Source organism: Musa acuminata, chromosome BXJ1-8 (assembly GCF_036884655.1).
Source record: "Musa acuminata AAA Group cultivar baxijiao chromosome BXJ1-8, Cavendish_Baxijiao_AAA, whole genome shotgun sequence".
In the NCBI taxonomy this organism is placed as follows: Eukaryota; Viridiplantae; Streptophyta; class Magnoliopsida; order Zingiberales; family Musaceae; genus Musa; species Musa acuminata.
This window is the reverse complement of record NC_088334.1, coordinates 50,791,012-50,810,000: the sequence shown is the minus strand read 5'-3', so window position 1 is coordinate 50,810,000 and position 18,989 is coordinate 50,791,012. Positions and strand designations below refer to the sequence as shown.

The window sequence follows — 18,989 nt, the reverse complement described above, 5'->3', positions numbered from 1 at the left end:
GCGGGTGACGGGGTCCTCGCCCTGATGCCGCTGGAGGTGGCGAACTCGGTCGAACCGGCGCCTTCGTCGCCACCGCCGGCGGCGGCGGCGGCGGCGTCACTCAAGGGTTCGGCGGAGAAGTCCCCGATCCTGATCTTCCTCTACTTCCAGAAGGCCATCCGGTCGGAGCTCGACCGCCTCCACCACGACGCCGTCGAGCTCGCCACGGACGGCTGCGGCGACGTCCGCTCCCTTGCGGAGCGCTGCATCTTCCTATTCGACATCTACCAGCACCACTGCAACGCCGAAGACGCGGTACGGGTTTATGTATACTTGTATGTTTACTGGTTCCTTCGATCTTGAAGTTCTTATGTTTTAAGGCTTGGTAATGGTAGGTGGTCCACAATTGCATCGATGGAAGGGTTTTAGGTGAAAGATCTTGATTTGTTGGAGAAGCCCTCGATCTTCGTGTAGCTAATACTATTAACTTTGAATTGGTGATGGTCGTGTTAGGACCGAAAATGATGTAACTAACTGCAATATATCAACATCGTGTTGGCTGTCGATCGTTTAGCTCACAGGGAGAAGACTAATGGTTCTGGTTCTTTAGGCTGACTTTTTTATTAGGATTAATATCAAATTCCATACTTTATGAGAAGTAATGATGAATAAGTCATTGATTGATGAGTTATAATGTCTTTATCACTGCTTATTTTTGGTAGATCAAGATGAACAGCCTTTGATAATAAATACCAGAGTAATATAATTGAGGGAATTTTGATCTTTTCAGGTCAGACATACTAATTAGTGGACAGGACCAGCCGAGGGTCGAGTTTCTGTTTTTTCTGGTCTGACCATCTGCTCCATTCCAGCTTTAGTAACAACGAATTTAGAATTATATCTTTCATTTCTTTGCTAAACCAGGTAACACAGCTCCTTAGATAGGTTAGCATCAAACAAACCATAGAGGTTTAGAGTTTGTCAGATTAAGATAGTTTAAATTGACTATTTTTCACCTTGTATGAAACAAGGTTTAAATTAGCATGCTGTTGTATCATGGAAGAGGAACATCAGTTTATTTGCTTGTCAGTGTCTTAATACTTAGAAAGAGAGAACACTCTTTGATGGAAGAAGAGCAAGGCAGCATATTATGGATTACTTTTTTTATTCTAGGTGATAGTTTATAAAATTAGCATTTATCTGATATCACCATACATGCAGTATAAAATGAGTAGTCTAAAAAAAAAAGAATCCAGCCATTGTTCCTGCACCTTTTGGATTCTAAATCTACTTATTTCTTGTCCCCGCATATTTAAAGCCAAATAAATCCAAATAAGATGTTTTAATTCAAAAGTTGTATGCACGAAGCATTTATTTTGATTGTGCTGTAGATCAAAGTACTACATCTATAATAATTATTAGCAATTTGATAGCCGGTCACAGAAAGGTGATTTGCTTGAAAACTATCTAATATAAAAGAATTGGTAAGATAAAAGCTGGTGTAAGTAAGACTATTTTTTATATGAGAAATTGTCCTTTATGAAAAATGTAACATTTTCCAGAAAGAATTCCATCACTCCAGAAAGAAGTACATGGAATTTGGTGTACTCCGCGAAGAAGTTGGTGTAACTAATTTGAAAATCATGGTACATAGTTAATGTTAGAGATGACACCCAATGTGGTATTTCTTTAAAAGTGGACTTGCTAACATTCTTTTCATGGTATTACTCTTCTGTCGCACTATTTTTCGACAATCATTTACACAAAAGTTAGGTATTCAAGGAGTGTATGAATGGTAATTTCATACCATCATTCTAATAGCCATTCTCATTTTAGCTGATTTCTTTTTAGAGCTAGGATACTCGTGACCAGTGTCCACAATGGTAGAGAGGAATAACAGGAGAAGATGAGAGGAAGAAGCAGAAAGGATTAAGAAAAATATTAGATTAGAGGAGGAAGGGAAAAGGAGAGGAGGCTATGGAAGTGGAGGAGAAATTAAAAAGATAGATCACATGCTTGCCATGGTGCCATCTTTTCTCAAAACATTTTGTTGCTCATAGTGCACTGTGTTGGATACATGTCAAACACTTCTTGAGATGTGTTGGATACATGGAACATACTAGGACATATGCGTGATATACATTTGTTAATAATAATGTTTGTAGGGCACTTATTTTACCTATGTAGGGAATCTAGACATGTTGAACACAGATTCATTCGTTAATAGTAATGTATGTAGGGCACTTATTTACCTATGCAAGGAATCTAGACATGTCCAACACAAATAATGTGTACCTTGGGTTTTGAACTTATATGACTGCAGATCTCTAATATTTGTTATATGAATTTGAGGTATGCAATGAATGATTTTTGGAATTTTTATGCTTCTGACAAGGTACACATACAAAGATCACAAAATGCAACAAACATGTCTTCAGATTTGAAATTACTAGCATACATAAGCTACGTAGTTATTAAGTGCTGTGCCTATGCCATGCCATGTTCTACTCTAAGATTAGAAGTGTCCCATGTTCATGCGTGTGCTTCACAGATGTGACTTACTTTCTTATGTTTGTTCCTAACATGTCTTTAGTTGCTAGCCTGCTGCTGAGACTCCTAGCAGATTGGTTATTTATCTGGTACGTTGAGACATTTCAACATCCTGTATTTAGTGGGAGTCATGTAATGTGACCTCTGCTTGTTACCCAAAGCTTCTATCTTACATGTGCCCTAAGAATCCTTACAAGTCATTCTTTACATGATTTTTCTTTGAAGGGAAAAGGGCAAAAACACAATTTTGCACCTTGATTTGTGCATTCCTTGCATTTGCCAAAGTCCATATTCTGGGAACTTGAAATTTATGGGAATTGGCAAATCTAGGTCCATTTGTCTGGAAGATTGTAGCATATCTTTTAGAGCTTTGGCAGGGTTGCTCGTTTGATATTTATGGGATATTAGAAAGAATTATTTTTTAACTTTTTAGTCTTTATTTGGAACCTAACTTGAGATATTTTGAGTTGGGTGTCAAATGGAATTTACATTAGATTCTGTAGTCTCTTTCTTAGAGGTTATTTGTGCTTTATTGAAGAAAAAAGGCCATAATAAATTTTCAGTTTTAATAATTGTAACCATGAAAAAAACTGATTTGATATATGTAACCATATGTTTTTATTAATTTTTAAGGTTATATTTCCAGCTCTTGTTACATGATTCAGTTTTCAATTTTTTATATTTGAAACAATGAAGAAAACTGATATGATATATGTAACAATATATATTTTTATCTATGTTCAAGGTTATCTTTCCAGCTCTTGATACACGCGTCAAGAATGTGGCTAGAACGTATTCTCTAGAGCATGAAGGGGAAAGCCATCTTTTCTATTTTGTGTTTGTTTTATTAAAGTCACATATGACACATGATGATCGTCTTCGGAGAGAACTAGCTCTTCGTATTGGAGCAATAAAAGCATTATTTAGCCATCAGATGCCTAAGGAGGAAAAGCAGGTATTTGTTTCGGAGGATCATTTCCGAAGAGAACTAGCCTCCCGCACTGGAGTCATAAGAACGGCACTTGTCCAGCATATGTGTAAGGAAGAAGAGCAGGTACGTGTTTCTAAGATTTTTTTTTTTTTAAATATTGCATATAAGAAAGTTCAAAACTTTAAATTACTGAAGTCTAGTGTCAGAAAGTTCTTTCTTGTATTTGGCAGTGTCAAAAAAATTAATTTAATTGCCAGATGTTTCATACTACATGTTTTGTCTTAGCTGCCTTTGTGTAGGTTCTCCTTTGTAGTATAAAATTATTTTCATGATAGCTAAGATATGTTCATGTAGAACTTTGTTCTTTTCTTTTAGTTCATCCAGAAATAAATGACAAATGGACTTAACTATTCTCTTTTCTTATGCCTTTGTTGTATCGATTACAAGGACACATCATGAGGCTTATGCATATATCGACTCAAATATTTTACAGAGACGGAGGATTATAAAGTCTTACTAAATATTAGATGTATAGTATGCAGTTTGTGAGTAAGATGCTTGATCTTGTGTTTTCATTCTGAACTGCTTGATCTTGCAACTGCAATGAAGTTAATCTCAAAACTTTGGTCAGCTGGTGGTCATTTGAAGGTATTCATGCATGTAAATCAAGGATAATTCAGCCATTGGCTTTCCCTTGTCCTTTGTAGATGCACTGTTCACCTATTTATTGACCTTGTGTTACCACATGATGTACATCGATGTATTCTATCAACAGCTTTTGCTTTCCAATCTTATGTGCACTTTCAAGCTAAAGTCACCAATCAGCATATTTTTACATGATCTGAAATCAACATCAAAATGAAATGGTTCCATGGATTACTTGGGGAAGTTTCTTTCTTTGGGCTATATTGGGATTACACAAAGAAGTTAGAAATTTTGGTGTTTATGTGGTCTCATATTATCTTTTTTGCTTTAATATAGGCTTTGGTCTATAGCATGGTTTAATATAGGCTATATTATCTTTTTTTGCTTTAATATAGGCTTTGGAAATTTTGGTGTGCTAAATTTCTTGTTGCAGATTGAATGACACATAGAAGAAGCATTTGCCATTTGTTGTTGCATAGTGTGTGTTTGAGGCCATTAGAGGTGATTATCTTTAAAATCATCCAAGACAAACAAACAATGCACGTGTGTGTGAACTTGAATTGTTTATACAGCTTAACAGTCTACAGCATGGTTCACCTTACTGGTCTGTATTGGTGTACCGATCTGTCACGGACAAAACTGTAAACAAGGTGTTTAATGTAATGCTCATGTATGTCTGTGTCTTTTGATTTGTTTATGCTTTGCACAATATGTAGAGGGATAGTCGAAGACTTATAATATCATTTTAGTTGGGTTTGGTGGTCATTTTAGGCTTATAAATAAAGGTTGTGTCATGTGGACACTCGTGAAAGATGTTCGGTCTATAGTGGACCATTTTGGATCCTTTGTTGTGCGATCGTTCAGAGCTTGTGAAGTCTGTTTGTAATTTGCATTGGACACTTTCGCTAACTCGTTTTCTCTTTTGTATGTCCTAAAGGACCATAGGAGATTTCGAGGAGGCTGACCTTTGTAAACGGACATGCAAGGGTGTCGTACGACTTAAGCAAAAACAGCTAAGTCCGTGACAGATCGGTTGTCGGTACGATCGTTATACCGACATATGGTATGGTGGGGCATACCAATAGATTAGGATGTATCGCCTATATTAGTTTTCCATCGGATGGGTATGTATTGCCTAGAAGTACGGCGAGCCTTGGTCTATAGTAAAGGACTGTACATTTGATCTAAAAAAAACTCAATGATGAAGACTATTCAAGCAACTGAGAAATTAAAATAACATGGAGACTGATGTTGTTGTTATATAATCTGTTATCTACAAACTAAGGTTATGGAAGGTATCTCTGTCTCTTTACTTGGATTCTAGAGACCAGTATAATTCAAATGTCCAGAAATCTATAATCTAAATGGTTAATTAGTATCGTATGGACTGAGACAACAGATGCAGGAAAAGTTTATAAAGAATGAATAATAGATTGTTAGGATGCAGGACAACCATTCTTGCCTGTTTGGGTAAGTGTTGTACTGCCCTGTCGAGCATTCCCCTTGAGATCTCTTCTAATCCAATCAATGCTATGTTCTCACTGCAAGTCACAGCATTTACATGCTCTTGTTCTTTGCTATGTTGAATTCATTATTAAAATTTACATTTGAGTGTCAAGAATTTTACCAGAAGTTCTTATTTCATACCATATTTTCTGGAACCATTAGTCCAATTTTGCTTTATTCATTAAGGGAAGCTAACCAAAGGTCGCCTGTTTTTAGTAGCATTTTACAGATTAAGGTAGAAATTGAATTCTGGCTGTTTCTGTTGTCGGATGTGGTATATTCTGTTTTTTCATTAGTTGTTCCTGTAGTTGGATGTTTCATGGATCTATTTTACTAATAAATGATTAGTAAGCGTCTATTTATGACTGTGCCACTGTTGTGTTCTTTCTTCAAGACCTAATACTACATGATATTTTCTGCCAATATATGTTGTGGCTAATTCGTTTGTGGTGGTACAGGTCTTTCCCTTGCTTATAGAGAAGTATTTATTTGAAGAGCAGGCTGATCTGGTTTGGGAGTTCTTATGTAGCATCCCTGTGGATATGATGACAAAGTTCCTTCCTTGGCTTTCATCTTCTGTTTCACCTGAGGAACACCAAGATATGATCAACTGTTTGAGGAAGATAGTACCAAACGAAAAACTTCTTAAACAGGTAATATTTTTCTTCATACAAGATTCCTTTTGTCTACAAATCGAGATTAACTTGACTATTTGTCTACAAATCGAGATTAACTTAACTAGCATTGTTATTTGTTTGAAACATGTAGGTCATATTTACTTGGATTGAAGACAAAAGCATGGCTGACATGGGAAAAAGTCATGTTGATGATTCTCTATCACAGAGTTCTATTGATGACACTGAGAAGTATGCCTGTCTTTCTGATCTTTCCAGGACTGGGAAGAGAAAACATGACGAACCAGACAGCAAAGCTATTGATCTTGGGTTGTACCCGATAGATGAAATATTGCATTGGCATAATGCTATTAGAAAAGAATTAAATGAAATAGCAGAATGTGCAAGGAAAATACAGCTTTCTGGAGATTTATCTGATTTGTCTGTCTTCAACACAAGGCTTCAATTTATTGCTGATGTGTGCATCTTTCATAGGTAAGGGACTTTGTTATTTTTTATTGAATAGAAGCAGATAAAGTTTATACGAATTCTGGTTAAGAGCTCTCTTGGATTTTACATTCTTTGCATGACCTTTTTTTTGTTATTATATGAAGCTCATAACCAATTAACCATTCTGAGAGAAGTGGACCATGATGTATAGAAAATTTGAACTTACTATATGACTATATGTCTCATGGTTTGCAGTACCGGTCCATACCGCCCGGTACGGGCGGTACATACCGGTCCGACAGGCTTCCGGTACAGTGCTCGGCACACCTGAATATACCGCTCGATACACCTGGGTGTACCGAGCGGTATACCGTACCATACCGGTACCGAGCCCAGGTTGAAACTCCGGTACGGTACGGTATTGCGAACCTTATGTCTCATATAAAAAGTTTGGCCAGTGCCCTTACACTAAGAAGCACAGGGACTGCATTTGAGATAATGAAGTACAACATGAAATAGCAGTGATTTAAGCAATCTTTACACATTCACCATTATTCTTGGACTTAGTGCTTGAACTCATCTATTGACAAATAGCATTTTCTGCACATGCAGTTATGCTGAAGACCAAGTAATATTTCCAGCAGTATCAGATGGAATGGAATTCCTTTTGCTGGACCATGCAAATGAAAAAATTCAGTTTAACAAGTTTAGGTGCTTAATTGAAGAAATCCAGAGTGCAGAGGCCAATTCTACTTCTGTAGAATTCTATTCTGAGTTTTGTTCGCATGCTGATCAAATAATGGATACTATTCAGAAGCATTTCCATAGTGAGGAAGCTGAGGTACGCTGATACGGACAACATTAACTTTATTGTTTTCTTTTGAGTATCTGAAAATACATTTGTACTTCTCTTTTTTTAGGTTCTTCCTCTTGCCAGGATGCATTTTTCTTCTGAGAAACAGTGTAAGCTTCTTTTCAGAAGTCTGTGTGTTATGCCCTTGAAACTGTTAGAGCGTGTTTTACCATGGTTTGTTGCAAACTTAAGTGATAAGGAGGCAAGTCAGTTTCTCCAGAATATGCATCTAGCTGGTCAGTTCTCTTGTGTATCTTTACTCTTCACTTTTGCCACATCATTTTACCAATTTTTTAAAGCTAGCTAAGATTGATGTTTCGTGGCACAGCCTCATCATCTGAAGATGCACTGGTCACCCTTTTTTCCGGTTGGGCGTGCAAGGGTAGGAGCGAGGATATTACCAGATCTGGCAAGTTCATATGCTTGACTTCAAAAGCAATCTGTTGCTTCCCTTTAGAAGACGGTACTGAGTCGGAAGAAGATTGCAGACATAATTTCTGTTCATGTTCTTGTCTACTTGGGTGTGAGAAAGGCTTGACAATTCTGAAATCTGAGAACAATGCTAGGCCTATTAAACGAGGCAACTTTTCAGGATTATATGGAAATTCTGGTGAAATCAACACTTCAGAAAGTAATGAAATCTACAGTGTGTCATGTAGCCAAAAGTCATGCTGTGTACCAGCGCTGGGAGTTGCTAGCGCCAACACTGGAATAAGTTCACCTGATGCTTCAAAGTCTCTGCTTTTTTCATCTTACAATTCTTCTGCCCCTTACTTTAAGTCCAGTCTCTTTGTTCCAGAGATGGAATTGAATTTATGTAGTATAGAGAACACTTTGAGGCCAATTGACAACATATTTAAATTTCATAAGGCGATTAGCAAAGATGTGAAGTATTTGGATGATGAATCCGGAAACCTTATACCTTATGTTGATACTGTTCTTCGGCAGTTCAGTGGAAGATTTCGCTTGTTATGGGGTCTATACAGAGCTCATAGTAATGCTGAGGATGATATTGTTTTCCCAGCTTTAGAATCAAGAGAAACACTTCATAATGTGAGTCATTCATACACCCTTGACCACAAGCAGGAAGAAAAGCTATTTAGAGATATTTCTGTGGTGCTTTTAGAGCTCTCACAACTGCATGATGGCTTGGGAATGAACATCAGTAAAGATACTGCAAGGGGAAGCAATTCTGATTCTCATGTAGTTGATCAGACTAGAAAACATAATGAGCTTGTCACTAAGCTTCAAGGAATGTGCAAATCTCTACGAGTTACTCTTGATAATCATATCTTCAGAGAAGAGCTTGAATTATGGCCATTATTTGACAAGCATTTTTCAGTGGATGAGCAAGATAAGATTGTTGGACGAATAATAGGAACAACAGGTGCAGAGGTCCTCCAATCGATGCTACCATGGGTAACTTCTGCTCTTAGTCAAGAGGAACAGAATAAGATGATGGATACATGGAGACAGGCAACCAAAAACACCATGTTTAATGAGTGGCTAAATGAGTGGTGGAAGGATACTCCCTCATTGTCTACAGATGCAACAGAGAGTTCTGGTCTTCCAAAAGGTCTGTAATCTAATCACGTCTTTTACTGTTTGTACTTTATAGTTTATATAACTCTCAGTGTTGTGGAAATTATAATTCTTTGCTGACTTTTTTTTACTACAAATGACTTATCAAATTGTTGCATCCATAGAGGCTGATCACCAAGAAAGTCTCGAGCAAAGTGACCAGATGTTCAAGCCTGGTTGGAATAATATATTTAGGATGAATCAGAATGAGCTCGAATCAGAGATAAGGAAGGTTTCACGAGATCCAACAATTGATCCACGAAGAAAGGCATATCTTATACAAAACTTAATGACAAGGTTTGTGTTATTTAATCTTCTGTATGTGCTAATGTGACATTTAAGTAAGTAATTTAGATGGACATTGCAGTCGCTGGATAGCTGCTCAGCAGAAATTACCTCAGGCTAGAACTGAGGAAGCTACAGAAGGAGAAGACATACCTGGATGCTCTCCATCCTTTCGAGATCCGGAGAAACAAATATTTGGCTGTGAGCATTACAGGAGGAACTGCAAACTTGTTGCTGCATGTTGTAACAAATTGTTCACATGCAGATTTTGCCATGACAAAGTCAGTGATCATTCAATGGACAGGTATCATCCTTGATGCTGCTGATTTTTTTCCTCATGTAAAATGTCGCAGCACTGTGCTTGGCTGTAGTTCCATTATTAGTAACTTGTTTTATTTTCTTGTATAAATTTGTATAACTAAGTTGATGTACTAAAAGGTTTAAATGCAAGTGATTTTAGGAAATATTTCATTTAATGTGAAAAAATCAATATTTTAAGTGAGATTAAATTCTTGGGACTCCCTAAAGGAACCTAGCTTGTGCATGGCCTAAATATTACCAGGATCTAATGGATTAATTGCAAAAACTAAAGTAATGAAGGCAACCTGCTGTACATTTGTCATTTGGGTAGAAGTTTAAGTTTCATTCATGTGAACACTAAGTAGTATGACCATATTGTGTTGGTGACCGTTGACTTACATAATTGAATCAATTCACCCAGTGATGCAACTGCATGCCTTGTCTAGGCTGTGTTTATATGTGAAATTTGCTAGTTGCCTGCCAGAGCCTTTTTTGTGTTGAACTTGCTGCATATCAGTGTATGTCATGCAATTTGGTGTGTATCCACCTGTATGGGATGGTATATATTATGGTGCAAACCGTGCAATCAATATTCTGCATAATAGTATGTTCTACTTTTAAAATGTACTTGGTTGGTAGTTGGTGCTATCTTATTGGTTTTCCACTTCATCTTTTCTTATGATGCTCATTAGAATTGGATTGTATGTGGATTGAAAGTATTGTTCTGTCCTGTGTTGAGTATTCTCTTCTTTGGCTGTTGAGCTTGCTCCAATCACTTATGGGCAATAATATTTTTTCTTCATAAAAGGATGCCTTACATGAGAAGGATTGAACCTTGCTCATTAACCTAAACATCTTGGAGTCATGCCCAATGTGGGATCTTTAAGTTCCTCCTTGTGACACAATAAGTCATATTACTTCGGAGTATATGTTGTTATTGCATTGGTGGATAGAACCCTTTGCTTTAGGGTGCTCCAAACATATCGCAACTTGTAAAAGGTTTCCCAGGTTTAAGTTCTTGCTCATGTAGCTTGCATACAGGAATTTCAGATCTGATATATATATATATATGTGTGTGTGTGTATACATACGCATGTATGTATGTATGTGTGTATGTATGTATGTATGTGTATTAGTTGGACTAATTGGTGTAAGAATTTTATTTGGCTTTCAAATGGTGAAACTAACGTCCTCTACTGGACAATGTTGGCAGTTTTGGGTCCCTTGGCTAGGACAATATTATGATGCCAACCATTCTTTCTTGTCCTTTGCAGAAAAGCAACAAGTGAAATGATGTGTATGCGTTGTTTGAAGGTTCAACCAGTTGGTCCAACTTGCAGGACACCTTCCTGTGCTGGATTCTCGATGGCGAAGTATTATTGCAATATCTGCAAGTTTTTTGATGATGAAAGGTTGATGACTCAATATTGCATTTCTAATAGCATTTTGGCATTAGGAAAAATAAATGTTCCTTTTTTTTTGGCTTTATTTTCTTTTATGGAACTTCCCTATTTTACTTATACCTAGTGTTAAAGAACCATTTATTTATCTTTTTCATGTTTATCTTGAGCATCTAGACATTTATTTGTGCATAAATATAGATTGCTTTAAGGGAAATATATTCATTTAAACACAATTCTTAAACCTCTGCATATAAACATTTTTCTATATAGTTTAAACTTCCTTATAGACAATAATAGTTGTGTCCTATGCACAACAACTTTTCTTGAGAATCAATTATATGAACTACTGAAACTAGAAAGTGAAGATCTCGATTTATTTTTGTAGGTGACCAATTTTTTAGTCAAATGAAGTAAGTGTTAAGGTATGAAAGAAACGCCACAGTGTGGTTTTGACTTCTCTTTGGAATTGACTATCAGGAAAATCAACTGTTGTGTTTTGTGCAACCTCTTGTTTCCTATAGGTGTCATTTCTGGGTCTCAAGCTGAAACAATTTAGTTAGTTAATCATTTGTTTCTAGTTATTCAAGACTCAAAGGGAATTCCATGTTGGAACTCCTCGGTGTTCTCGGCTCTTGTTTTGTCAAAATCCTTAGCAAATTATAGTTGTTCCTGAACATTGAGCTTGAGGTTTCATGCACAACTATGATTCCTAGATTGCCTGTGTAATGATAAAATATCATTTGTAGAGGTTATCAAGTGATATTTGCAAGAACAAACCCTTACAGATATGATCTTGCATTCAGTAATGTCTTCACAGTTCTCTATGTGAAAGTCTCAGCATCACATGTCACCTACTAGCATAGATCATTAGTAATTAGCAGAATGTGTTGTTTCAGCCAAAAATTAATAAAACTAAGATAAACTTTAATCAAATCGATAAATGATATGAAAAGAGTTAGTCCTCTAACAAACAAATCTACATGTTTCAAGTAGCTAATCCTGTAATTTTTATTTTTCAGAAATGTGTACCACTGCCCATTTTGCAACTTATGTCGTGTTGGAAAAGGACTTGGCATAGACTTCTTTCATTGCATGACATGCAATTGTTGCTTGGGTATGAAATTGAAGGAGCACAAGTGCCGGGAGAAAGGTCTAGAGACAAACTGTCCGATTTGTTGTGATTTTCTGTTTACATCAAGTGCAGCAGTAAGAGCTCTGCGCTGTGGACATTTCATGCATTCTGCATGCTTCCAAGTATGCTCTTGTTCCTGTCAAGTATCTCTTGTTTTTCTTTGAGGCTTTATTTGTTAGCTGTGATGTTGTCCTGCATGTTTTTTATTCAGGAAGTTGGTTGATAATTAGCTAACTTTTTTGTTTCTGCCTAGGCGTACACTTGCAGTCATTACACCTGCCCAATTTGCAGCAAATCCTTGGGAGACATGGCCGTAAGTTATCAGTATTTCTTCCAAGATTAAGCATTTTTTTATATGTTTGTAAGCATAGGTAGTTTCGAAGGATTCATTGTATATGTTGATTATTTGCAAGAAAGAAAGGAATGATTTTGCATCCACTCAAACAGATGAAATGACAAATCCCATAGGCAAATTGGTGATAAGATTATGACCTATCCTTTCTTCATTCTTTCCTTGTGTTAAACCTTAAAAATCTCCATGTTATGTCTCTACATGGTCATTGAATCCCTTTAAACATACTAGTATTTCTAAAATGGTCGCATCTTAACTCATCCAGAATTCTTATTTGATTTGATCATCTGATTCAATTTAAGGATCACCATAAAAGTTATCAATTTCTCTAGTATTCTATTACTGACTATTTTAGTCCCTTGTCTGAAACTGATTCTGCTTCAGATTAGGCACAAATTTCTGAACCCTTACTTTTTGGGATCACCAAGTTCAATCACTGATCCTGAGTTGATTATAGCAGCCTGAGCAATGACCAGCCTTGCAAACTAATTTTGGTCAGTGTCGGTTGATCCCAGATTGATTTCCAGCCAATCCCATTGACCCCAGCTCATCTTTGTCTCATCATGCAGATTATGACTGATTTTTGTCAGATCTTCTTGTTTCAAAGAAACCATAAAACTATTGGGTTTGTTAGTCTGGCTGCAGAACCTATCCTCATCCTGAGCTGCCAAACCTATACATGTCCTAAATCCTATGATCAATCTTGAACCCGATCAGAATCTTGTAGATACTGCTGCAATTTTTTAATGAAATCCATATCTACAATAAAGCCTATATCTGATGCACTTAGTTTCATAAATTTTCACCTACCTGATTTTACGTTTACAAATTATGTAGATCCTCTTTCTAATTGTTGTATCAACTAACTTTAACATGTTTCCTAGAAGTGTTCTTACATCTAAGTGGTGTTCTTTATTCCATGGAGCATGCAACAATAAAGATGCTATTCATTATTTCAAAGTGACAATTTAGCCCCAAAATATATTTGGTTCCGGTTCATGTTTCATGCATGATCAATCAAAATGTTGCTGTTAAGTTAAGGCATCCTCCTTTTCAGGATGAGGGCCATCTGTGAAAAGGATGTGATAGTAAGCATGCCTAGGGCGCAATTCTTTCTAGTATCATGCATAATAGCTATATTAGAACACAATTGAACAAAAATTTACAAGGGTACAAAATGGAAATTGAAAGAGTGCAAATATTTGCTAGAGCATGCTTGCTATACAGCATATAATTCCTTCAGCTTTCATTTCTTCTAATTGGAAATGGTTGTGCATTTGTTCAGGTGTACTTTGGCATGATTGATGCTTTGTTGGCTGCTGAAGAGCTTCCTGAAGAGTATCGGGATCGATGTCAGGTATCAAACAACTATCTTGAGACCCTACATGATACTGAACTAATTGCTATTTCGTAATACCCAGGACATACTATGTAACGACTGTGGCAAAAAGGGAACATCTCGCTTTCACTGGCTTTACCACAAATGTGGTTTTTGTGGTTCTTACAATACCAGGGTGATCAAGACCGACACAACCAGTTGCTTCACATGAGATTAGCGCAGGAATCCCCTTGTTTTTGTTCAATATTTTTTTTTTCTTCATCTGTGTAAATATACAGTTAGGAGCAACTTCTACATCTGTGCTGTAGCACTCATAGTCCATAGCCTATCCCATTTTTTCACAAATTCAGCAAGGGGCAATTATTTGTATTTGAAAATACTTGTTTTGCCTACTCTGGTCTTTAGTCTTTGTACTAGTGAGGCCTCTCATTTCTTTTTGATCCTCTTAAAATGGAAGATGATGGATGTACCTCATTCCACAGTGGAAATTTTGATCAACAGGAGAGTTCAAATATCAATGGGTTTACTTAGACATAGTCGAATCGGACGTTGGTGTTTATCTCGTGACATTATGTTGTCATCGAAGCATCAAACGCCGATGTTCTCCATTCACTCTGTGATCTGGTAATTCATCATAGCGAAGAACTCTTTATATATTTTTAGTATTCTCTCCTCTCTAATTTGTTGTATCATGAAATAGTCAGTGCCCTTTTGGTGTGCACATTTTAACTGTGTCAACAACATTGGATGACCCTGCTTCTGTTCATTGTCAAGGCCAACTTAAATCTGATTGATGTATGGTTGGTAGAGTATGGTGGTGCATGAAGGTTTTCATGATGCATGAACTCATCTCTCCTGCTTACAGTTTGGATAGAACAGCAATTGGGTTCCCTAAAGAGTGACAGTCAGCTCATTATGTCTACTTCACAGTGTAGCATTTTTGTTGGACAATCTGATGTTGTCTGATATTTACCCTGCAAGTGACCATCGTTTTTTCTCTAAGCAGTGAGATCATCATCCAGTCATATGAGTGTCGAAGAAAGAGAAATGAGCCAATGATCTTTCACAGGTGCTGTAATTTGCTACCCACAGGCTTCTGAAATCACCAAGGTTCTCAGTTCATTTCTGGCAAGGGTCTCTACAACCAACCAGTTCATTCATCAGTAACTCAAGCATGGCTTCCTCCATCTTCACTCAGCTCAAATCCTCCAATCTTGAATGCTGACAGGTCTGTGTTTAAATCTATGCCAGGCTGATCACATCAAAGTTGAAATCTCCCCCAGGCATTGCAACACAGTGCAGTAGAAACTGCTGTCTGATGAATCCAAGCACTCACAAGATGGATTCCCCTCTTCAGCAAGCACATGACCAATACTGCATCTTGCACTGCTCCCCCACCCCCCAAGCATCTCTGACATTGGGGAAGAACAAATCTGCCAACAACGAGGTTTTTTTTCTCTGACAACAACAAGTCGCCTCATACGCCGCCTGGGACGGGAGGAAGTACGAGTGCCAGTACTGCTGCCGCGAGTTCGCCAACTCGCAGGCGCTCGGGGGCCAGCAGAACGCGCACAGGGAGGAGCGCCAGCGGCAGAATCGTGCCCAGCTGCAAGCCCGAGCTGCCCACCACCAGCGGAGCCCGCGCGCCATCTCTTCGGTGGCTCAGCCGGCGATCTATGCCGGGTTCTCGCGCCCCTTCCTCACTCCTATTCGAGGTGAGGCCTTTGGTTTTTAAAGCCTCTCATGCGGATCGGATTCGCCGAATCCGATCCGCGTGAGAGCCGCGAGTTCGCCAACTCGCATGCGCTGGGGGGCCATCAGAACGCGCACAGGGAGGAGCGCCAGCGGCAGAATCGTGCCCAGCTGCAAGCCCGAGCTGCCCACCACCAGCGGAGCCCGCGCGCCATCTCTTCGGTGGCTCAGCCGGCGATCTATGCCGGGTTCTCGCGCCCCTTCCTCACTCCTATTCGAGGTGAGGCCTTTGGGTTTTAAAGCCTCTCAGGCGGATCGGATTCGCCGAATCCGATCCGCGTGAGAGGCTTTAAAAACCAAAGGCCTCACGCAGAAATCAGGGTGCGTTTTTTTGTCCGAGAAGGGGGGCGAATCCGATCTGAGAGGCTTTAAAAACCAAAGGCCTCACGCAGAAATTAGGGTGCGTTTTTTTGTCCGAGAAGGGGAGGAAGAAGAGCCGGTGCGCGAGGGATGAAGAAGTACGGACTCCAGCTTCGATTTCCGCCGGCGCAGAAGACCTCGAAGCCAGCTCCTCCTCGCCCTCCCCCTCCTGCCTGCGCTTTCGGCGGCGGCGACGACGAGGATGACGTCGAGAGGGAAATCTCACGGCAGGCGTCCAAGAACAAGTCTCTCCAGAAGGTTTCTTGAAATGGTTTTCTTATTCCTGGTATTGATGTATAAATGAACTTGCGGGTTGGTTGATTGATTGTGGAATTTGGTAGATCGAGGAGCAGCACAAAAAGGCAATGGAAGAGGATCCCTCGGTCTTCGACTACGACGGGGTTTACGACGAGATGAAGGGGAAGATTGCGCGCCCCAAGGTTCAGGATCGAACGGAGAGAAAGGTACTTCACTTTTGCCTACGTATGGATGAAAACATGATCCTTTTGATTACGGTGATTATCGTCGCATGGAATTGCGTTTCGGTCTTTGTGAACTTTGTATGTTTGCTTTGGCACATTAATTAGCATTTTAATTTTCAATTGTGCTTTGTTCAAGTATGATGTGAATTCAAAAATCCTAATTCGGCAGTTCTTTTCCGGCGGCATCCTTTTTGTATTAAACCTAAATTGTGGGAGAGGATCGACCTCATTTTTTGTGTGCTTAACGATTAAGAATGCAAGTTAAAAATTTTATGTCTGTGTTTGATCTTGGTTGCAGTCAAAGTATATAGAAACACTTATGGAGAAAGCAAAACAACGTGAGCGGGAACATGAAATTGTATATGAGAGAAAGCTGCTGAAAGAGAGGAGCAAGGATGATCACCTTTTTGCAGATAAGGAAAAGTTTGTAACCAGTGCCTACAAGAAAAAGCTAGCAGAACAAGCAAAATGGTTGGACGAAGAGAGGCTGCGCCAAATTCGTGAAGAAAGAGATGATGTAAGTGGCTCGTATCTTTCTTTTTGCTGCTTTGCTTTATTTTTCTTGTTGCATATGTAATGTGATTTATGCAACCTTTTGTGCATAAAAAACATCCACTGTTCAACAAAATGTGGTGTATTCGACAATTGATTTTGTTTTTCTCTGGTGGAAGAATAAAAGCTTAAAATCACTTCATTGTTGTAGAATCAGCTCATCAGCAATTGCCTTTTGTATGTTTATCTGGGCTTTTTTGAGAAGCCAAAACCATGAGTTTGTCGGGGTCATGAAACATGGTAATACTTTTATTAGAACTTATCAATTTATTGTTTGAATGTGCTTCCAATTTGGAGTCCTGTTGTACATACTTGTGTCATCTTCTTTTGTTAAATTTAAATCCTTTTGGTATTAACATCAGATAGAAATACTTTCGATAACTTTTGTAGATTTAGAGTGATGAAAGTTATTAAGTGTATATTTCGCCTTCGGGAGTATTGTATTTGTGAGCATAATTATTGAATTTATCTATTAGCTAATTGATGAATTGTAATATTAGCTATCGAGTATTATATGCTATTTGGTGTTGGCCACATGGAATGAGACCTTGGTAAAAGTATTGCATCCAAGGTTCACATCTTAGTCATCTATTAATATAAGCTTGGTGGTAATTTTGATTTTTTCCTTAAAATTGAATTTATCTGATTTTGGTTTTTTGTCTTGATTTTAATTTTTCTGTGACCTTATCCTATCTTCATCTTTGTCCAATACTCCAACCATATTGTCCCAACCGATTGTTGCATTATTATCCCCTTCTTGTTTATCAGTCTTGACCTTCATCTCGATTTTTAAAACCTTGATCAGATCAGAATTTGGACGGTTTTGGTTAGGGGTTTGATTCATACCCAGTTTAGTCAGATAGGCTATCAGATCACATCATGTTAAGATATGTGACACTTGTAGTCTTATAAACTATAATCTTCCAATTATGAAGCACAGTGAGGTGTCTTGAGGGTTTGAGTGGATTTGACAACCTGGCTAACTTATGATCAGCATGGTTCATGCCTTTAACATCAGTTAGGGCAAGACTTAGGAGAGGACAAGACTTATGATAGTTCTCATGTTATTGTGAAACATGGATCACCATAATTTTTTTACGCTTAGCCAGTAAGATTGGTCCTTCTGGTGACAATACGCATGTTTAATGTTCCGAAACTTAATGTGAATTTTCTTTTATGTTATCAACCATAGTGCAAGAAGATCCATTATGAGTGAAGGCTTCTAGTTATTGTATGTCGAATCCAATTCAAATGGCTTCTTTCAGCAATGATGCAATTCAAATTTGACTAGTATTTGAGTGATAAGTTGTTTTATGATGCAATTAAGTGGGACTAGCAATTTCATTATTTCTCAGGAGTGATCACACTTCTCTTCGATGCTTTTACTTTTTTAGTTGGTTATCATGGTCATTAAATTTCATTATGCAGCAGCCATTTCTTTTCTTTAATCAGTTAATGTAACCGACATGACTGCTTCATGTAGGTAACCAAGAAGAGTGACTTGAGCGATTTTTACTTTGGGCTCGGTGAGAATGTAGCTTTTGGTGCTCAGTCAGAAGATGCCACAAAATGGAAGGAACAAAAGCCACCCGGAGGCACTTCAGCGGTACCTGAACATGGCCCTACTGAGAAGAATGCACAGACAGATTATACTCAGGATACAGAGAAAGATGATACTCAAGCCAAGACTTCTAGTCATACACAGAAGAACTCTGAGCAAGCTGCAGAGTTAACAACATCAGATGTTACTGTAAAAGATTACGATGATGGTGATAAATTGGCAGCTGTGGATCGATCAACTGAACGTTACAAGAGAGGTGATGACGCATTGGCTTCAGCAAGAGAGCGTTTTCTAACTCGAAAGAGAGCAAGACAGCAGTTGTAAAGCAGTTGTTTCATCTCTATTTAGCACTTATATCTGGA

General features: G+C 38.2%; 3 protein-coding genes across 3 annotated transcripts in view; all 3 read left to right on the top strand.

Annotated features, from left to right (window-relative positions):
* Positions 1–14,452, top strand: part of LOC135588663 (zinc finger protein BRUTUS-like) — a 14,616-nt gene extending 164 nt beyond the window's left edge. Inside the window, exons 1-14 of the mRNA XM_065080889.1 lie at positions 1–294; positions 3,275–3,583; positions 6,070–6,264; positions 6,380–6,720; positions 7,288–7,516; positions 7,596–7,764; positions 7,857–9,104; positions 9,235–9,406; positions 9,477–9,698; positions 10,969–11,106; positions 12,117–12,351; positions 12,483–12,542; positions 13,867–13,938; positions 14,003–14,452. The exon at positions 1–294 is cut by the window's left edge and continues 164 nt beyond it. Of these exons, the coding sequence (XP_064936961.1) occupies positions 1–294; positions 3,275–3,583; positions 6,070–6,264; positions 6,380–6,720; positions 7,288–7,516; positions 7,596–7,764; positions 7,857–9,104; positions 9,235–9,406; positions 9,477–9,698; positions 10,969–11,106; positions 12,117–12,351; positions 12,483–12,542; positions 13,867–13,938; positions 14,003–14,131 (3,813 nt within the window). The 3' untranslated portion in view covers positions 14,132–14,452. The remainder of the gene's footprint in view (positions 295–3,274; positions 3,584–6,069; positions 6,265–6,379; positions 6,721–7,287; positions 7,517–7,595; positions 7,765–7,856; positions 9,105–9,234; positions 9,407–9,476; positions 9,699–10,968; positions 11,107–12,116; positions 12,352–12,482; positions 12,543–13,866; positions 13,939–14,002) is intronic.
* Positions 14,453–15,959: 1,507 nt separating this feature from the next.
* LOC135588664 (uncharacterized) lies at positions 15,960–17,293 on the top strand. The gene is made up of 3 exons (XM_065080890.1): positions 15,960–16,290; positions 16,374–16,496; positions 16,813–17,293. Exons 1-3 carry the CDS (start codon positions 16,123–16,125, stop codon positions 17,089–17,091), a joined length of 570 nt encoding a protein of 189 aa, XP_064936962.1. The 5' UTR covers positions 15,960–16,122; the 3' UTR covers positions 17,092–17,293.
* A 911-nt stretch (positions 17,294–18,204) lies between these two features.
* LOC135680437 (uncharacterized) lies at positions 18,205–18,951 on the top strand. Its single transcript, XM_065194318.1, has 2 exons — positions 18,205–18,228; positions 18,550–18,951. The coding sequence occupies exons 1-2, from the start codon at positions 18,205–18,207 to the stop codon at positions 18,949–18,951; spliced, it is 426 nt and encodes a 141-aa protein (XP_065050390.1).
* Positions 18,952–18,989: the final 38 nt, after the last annotated feature.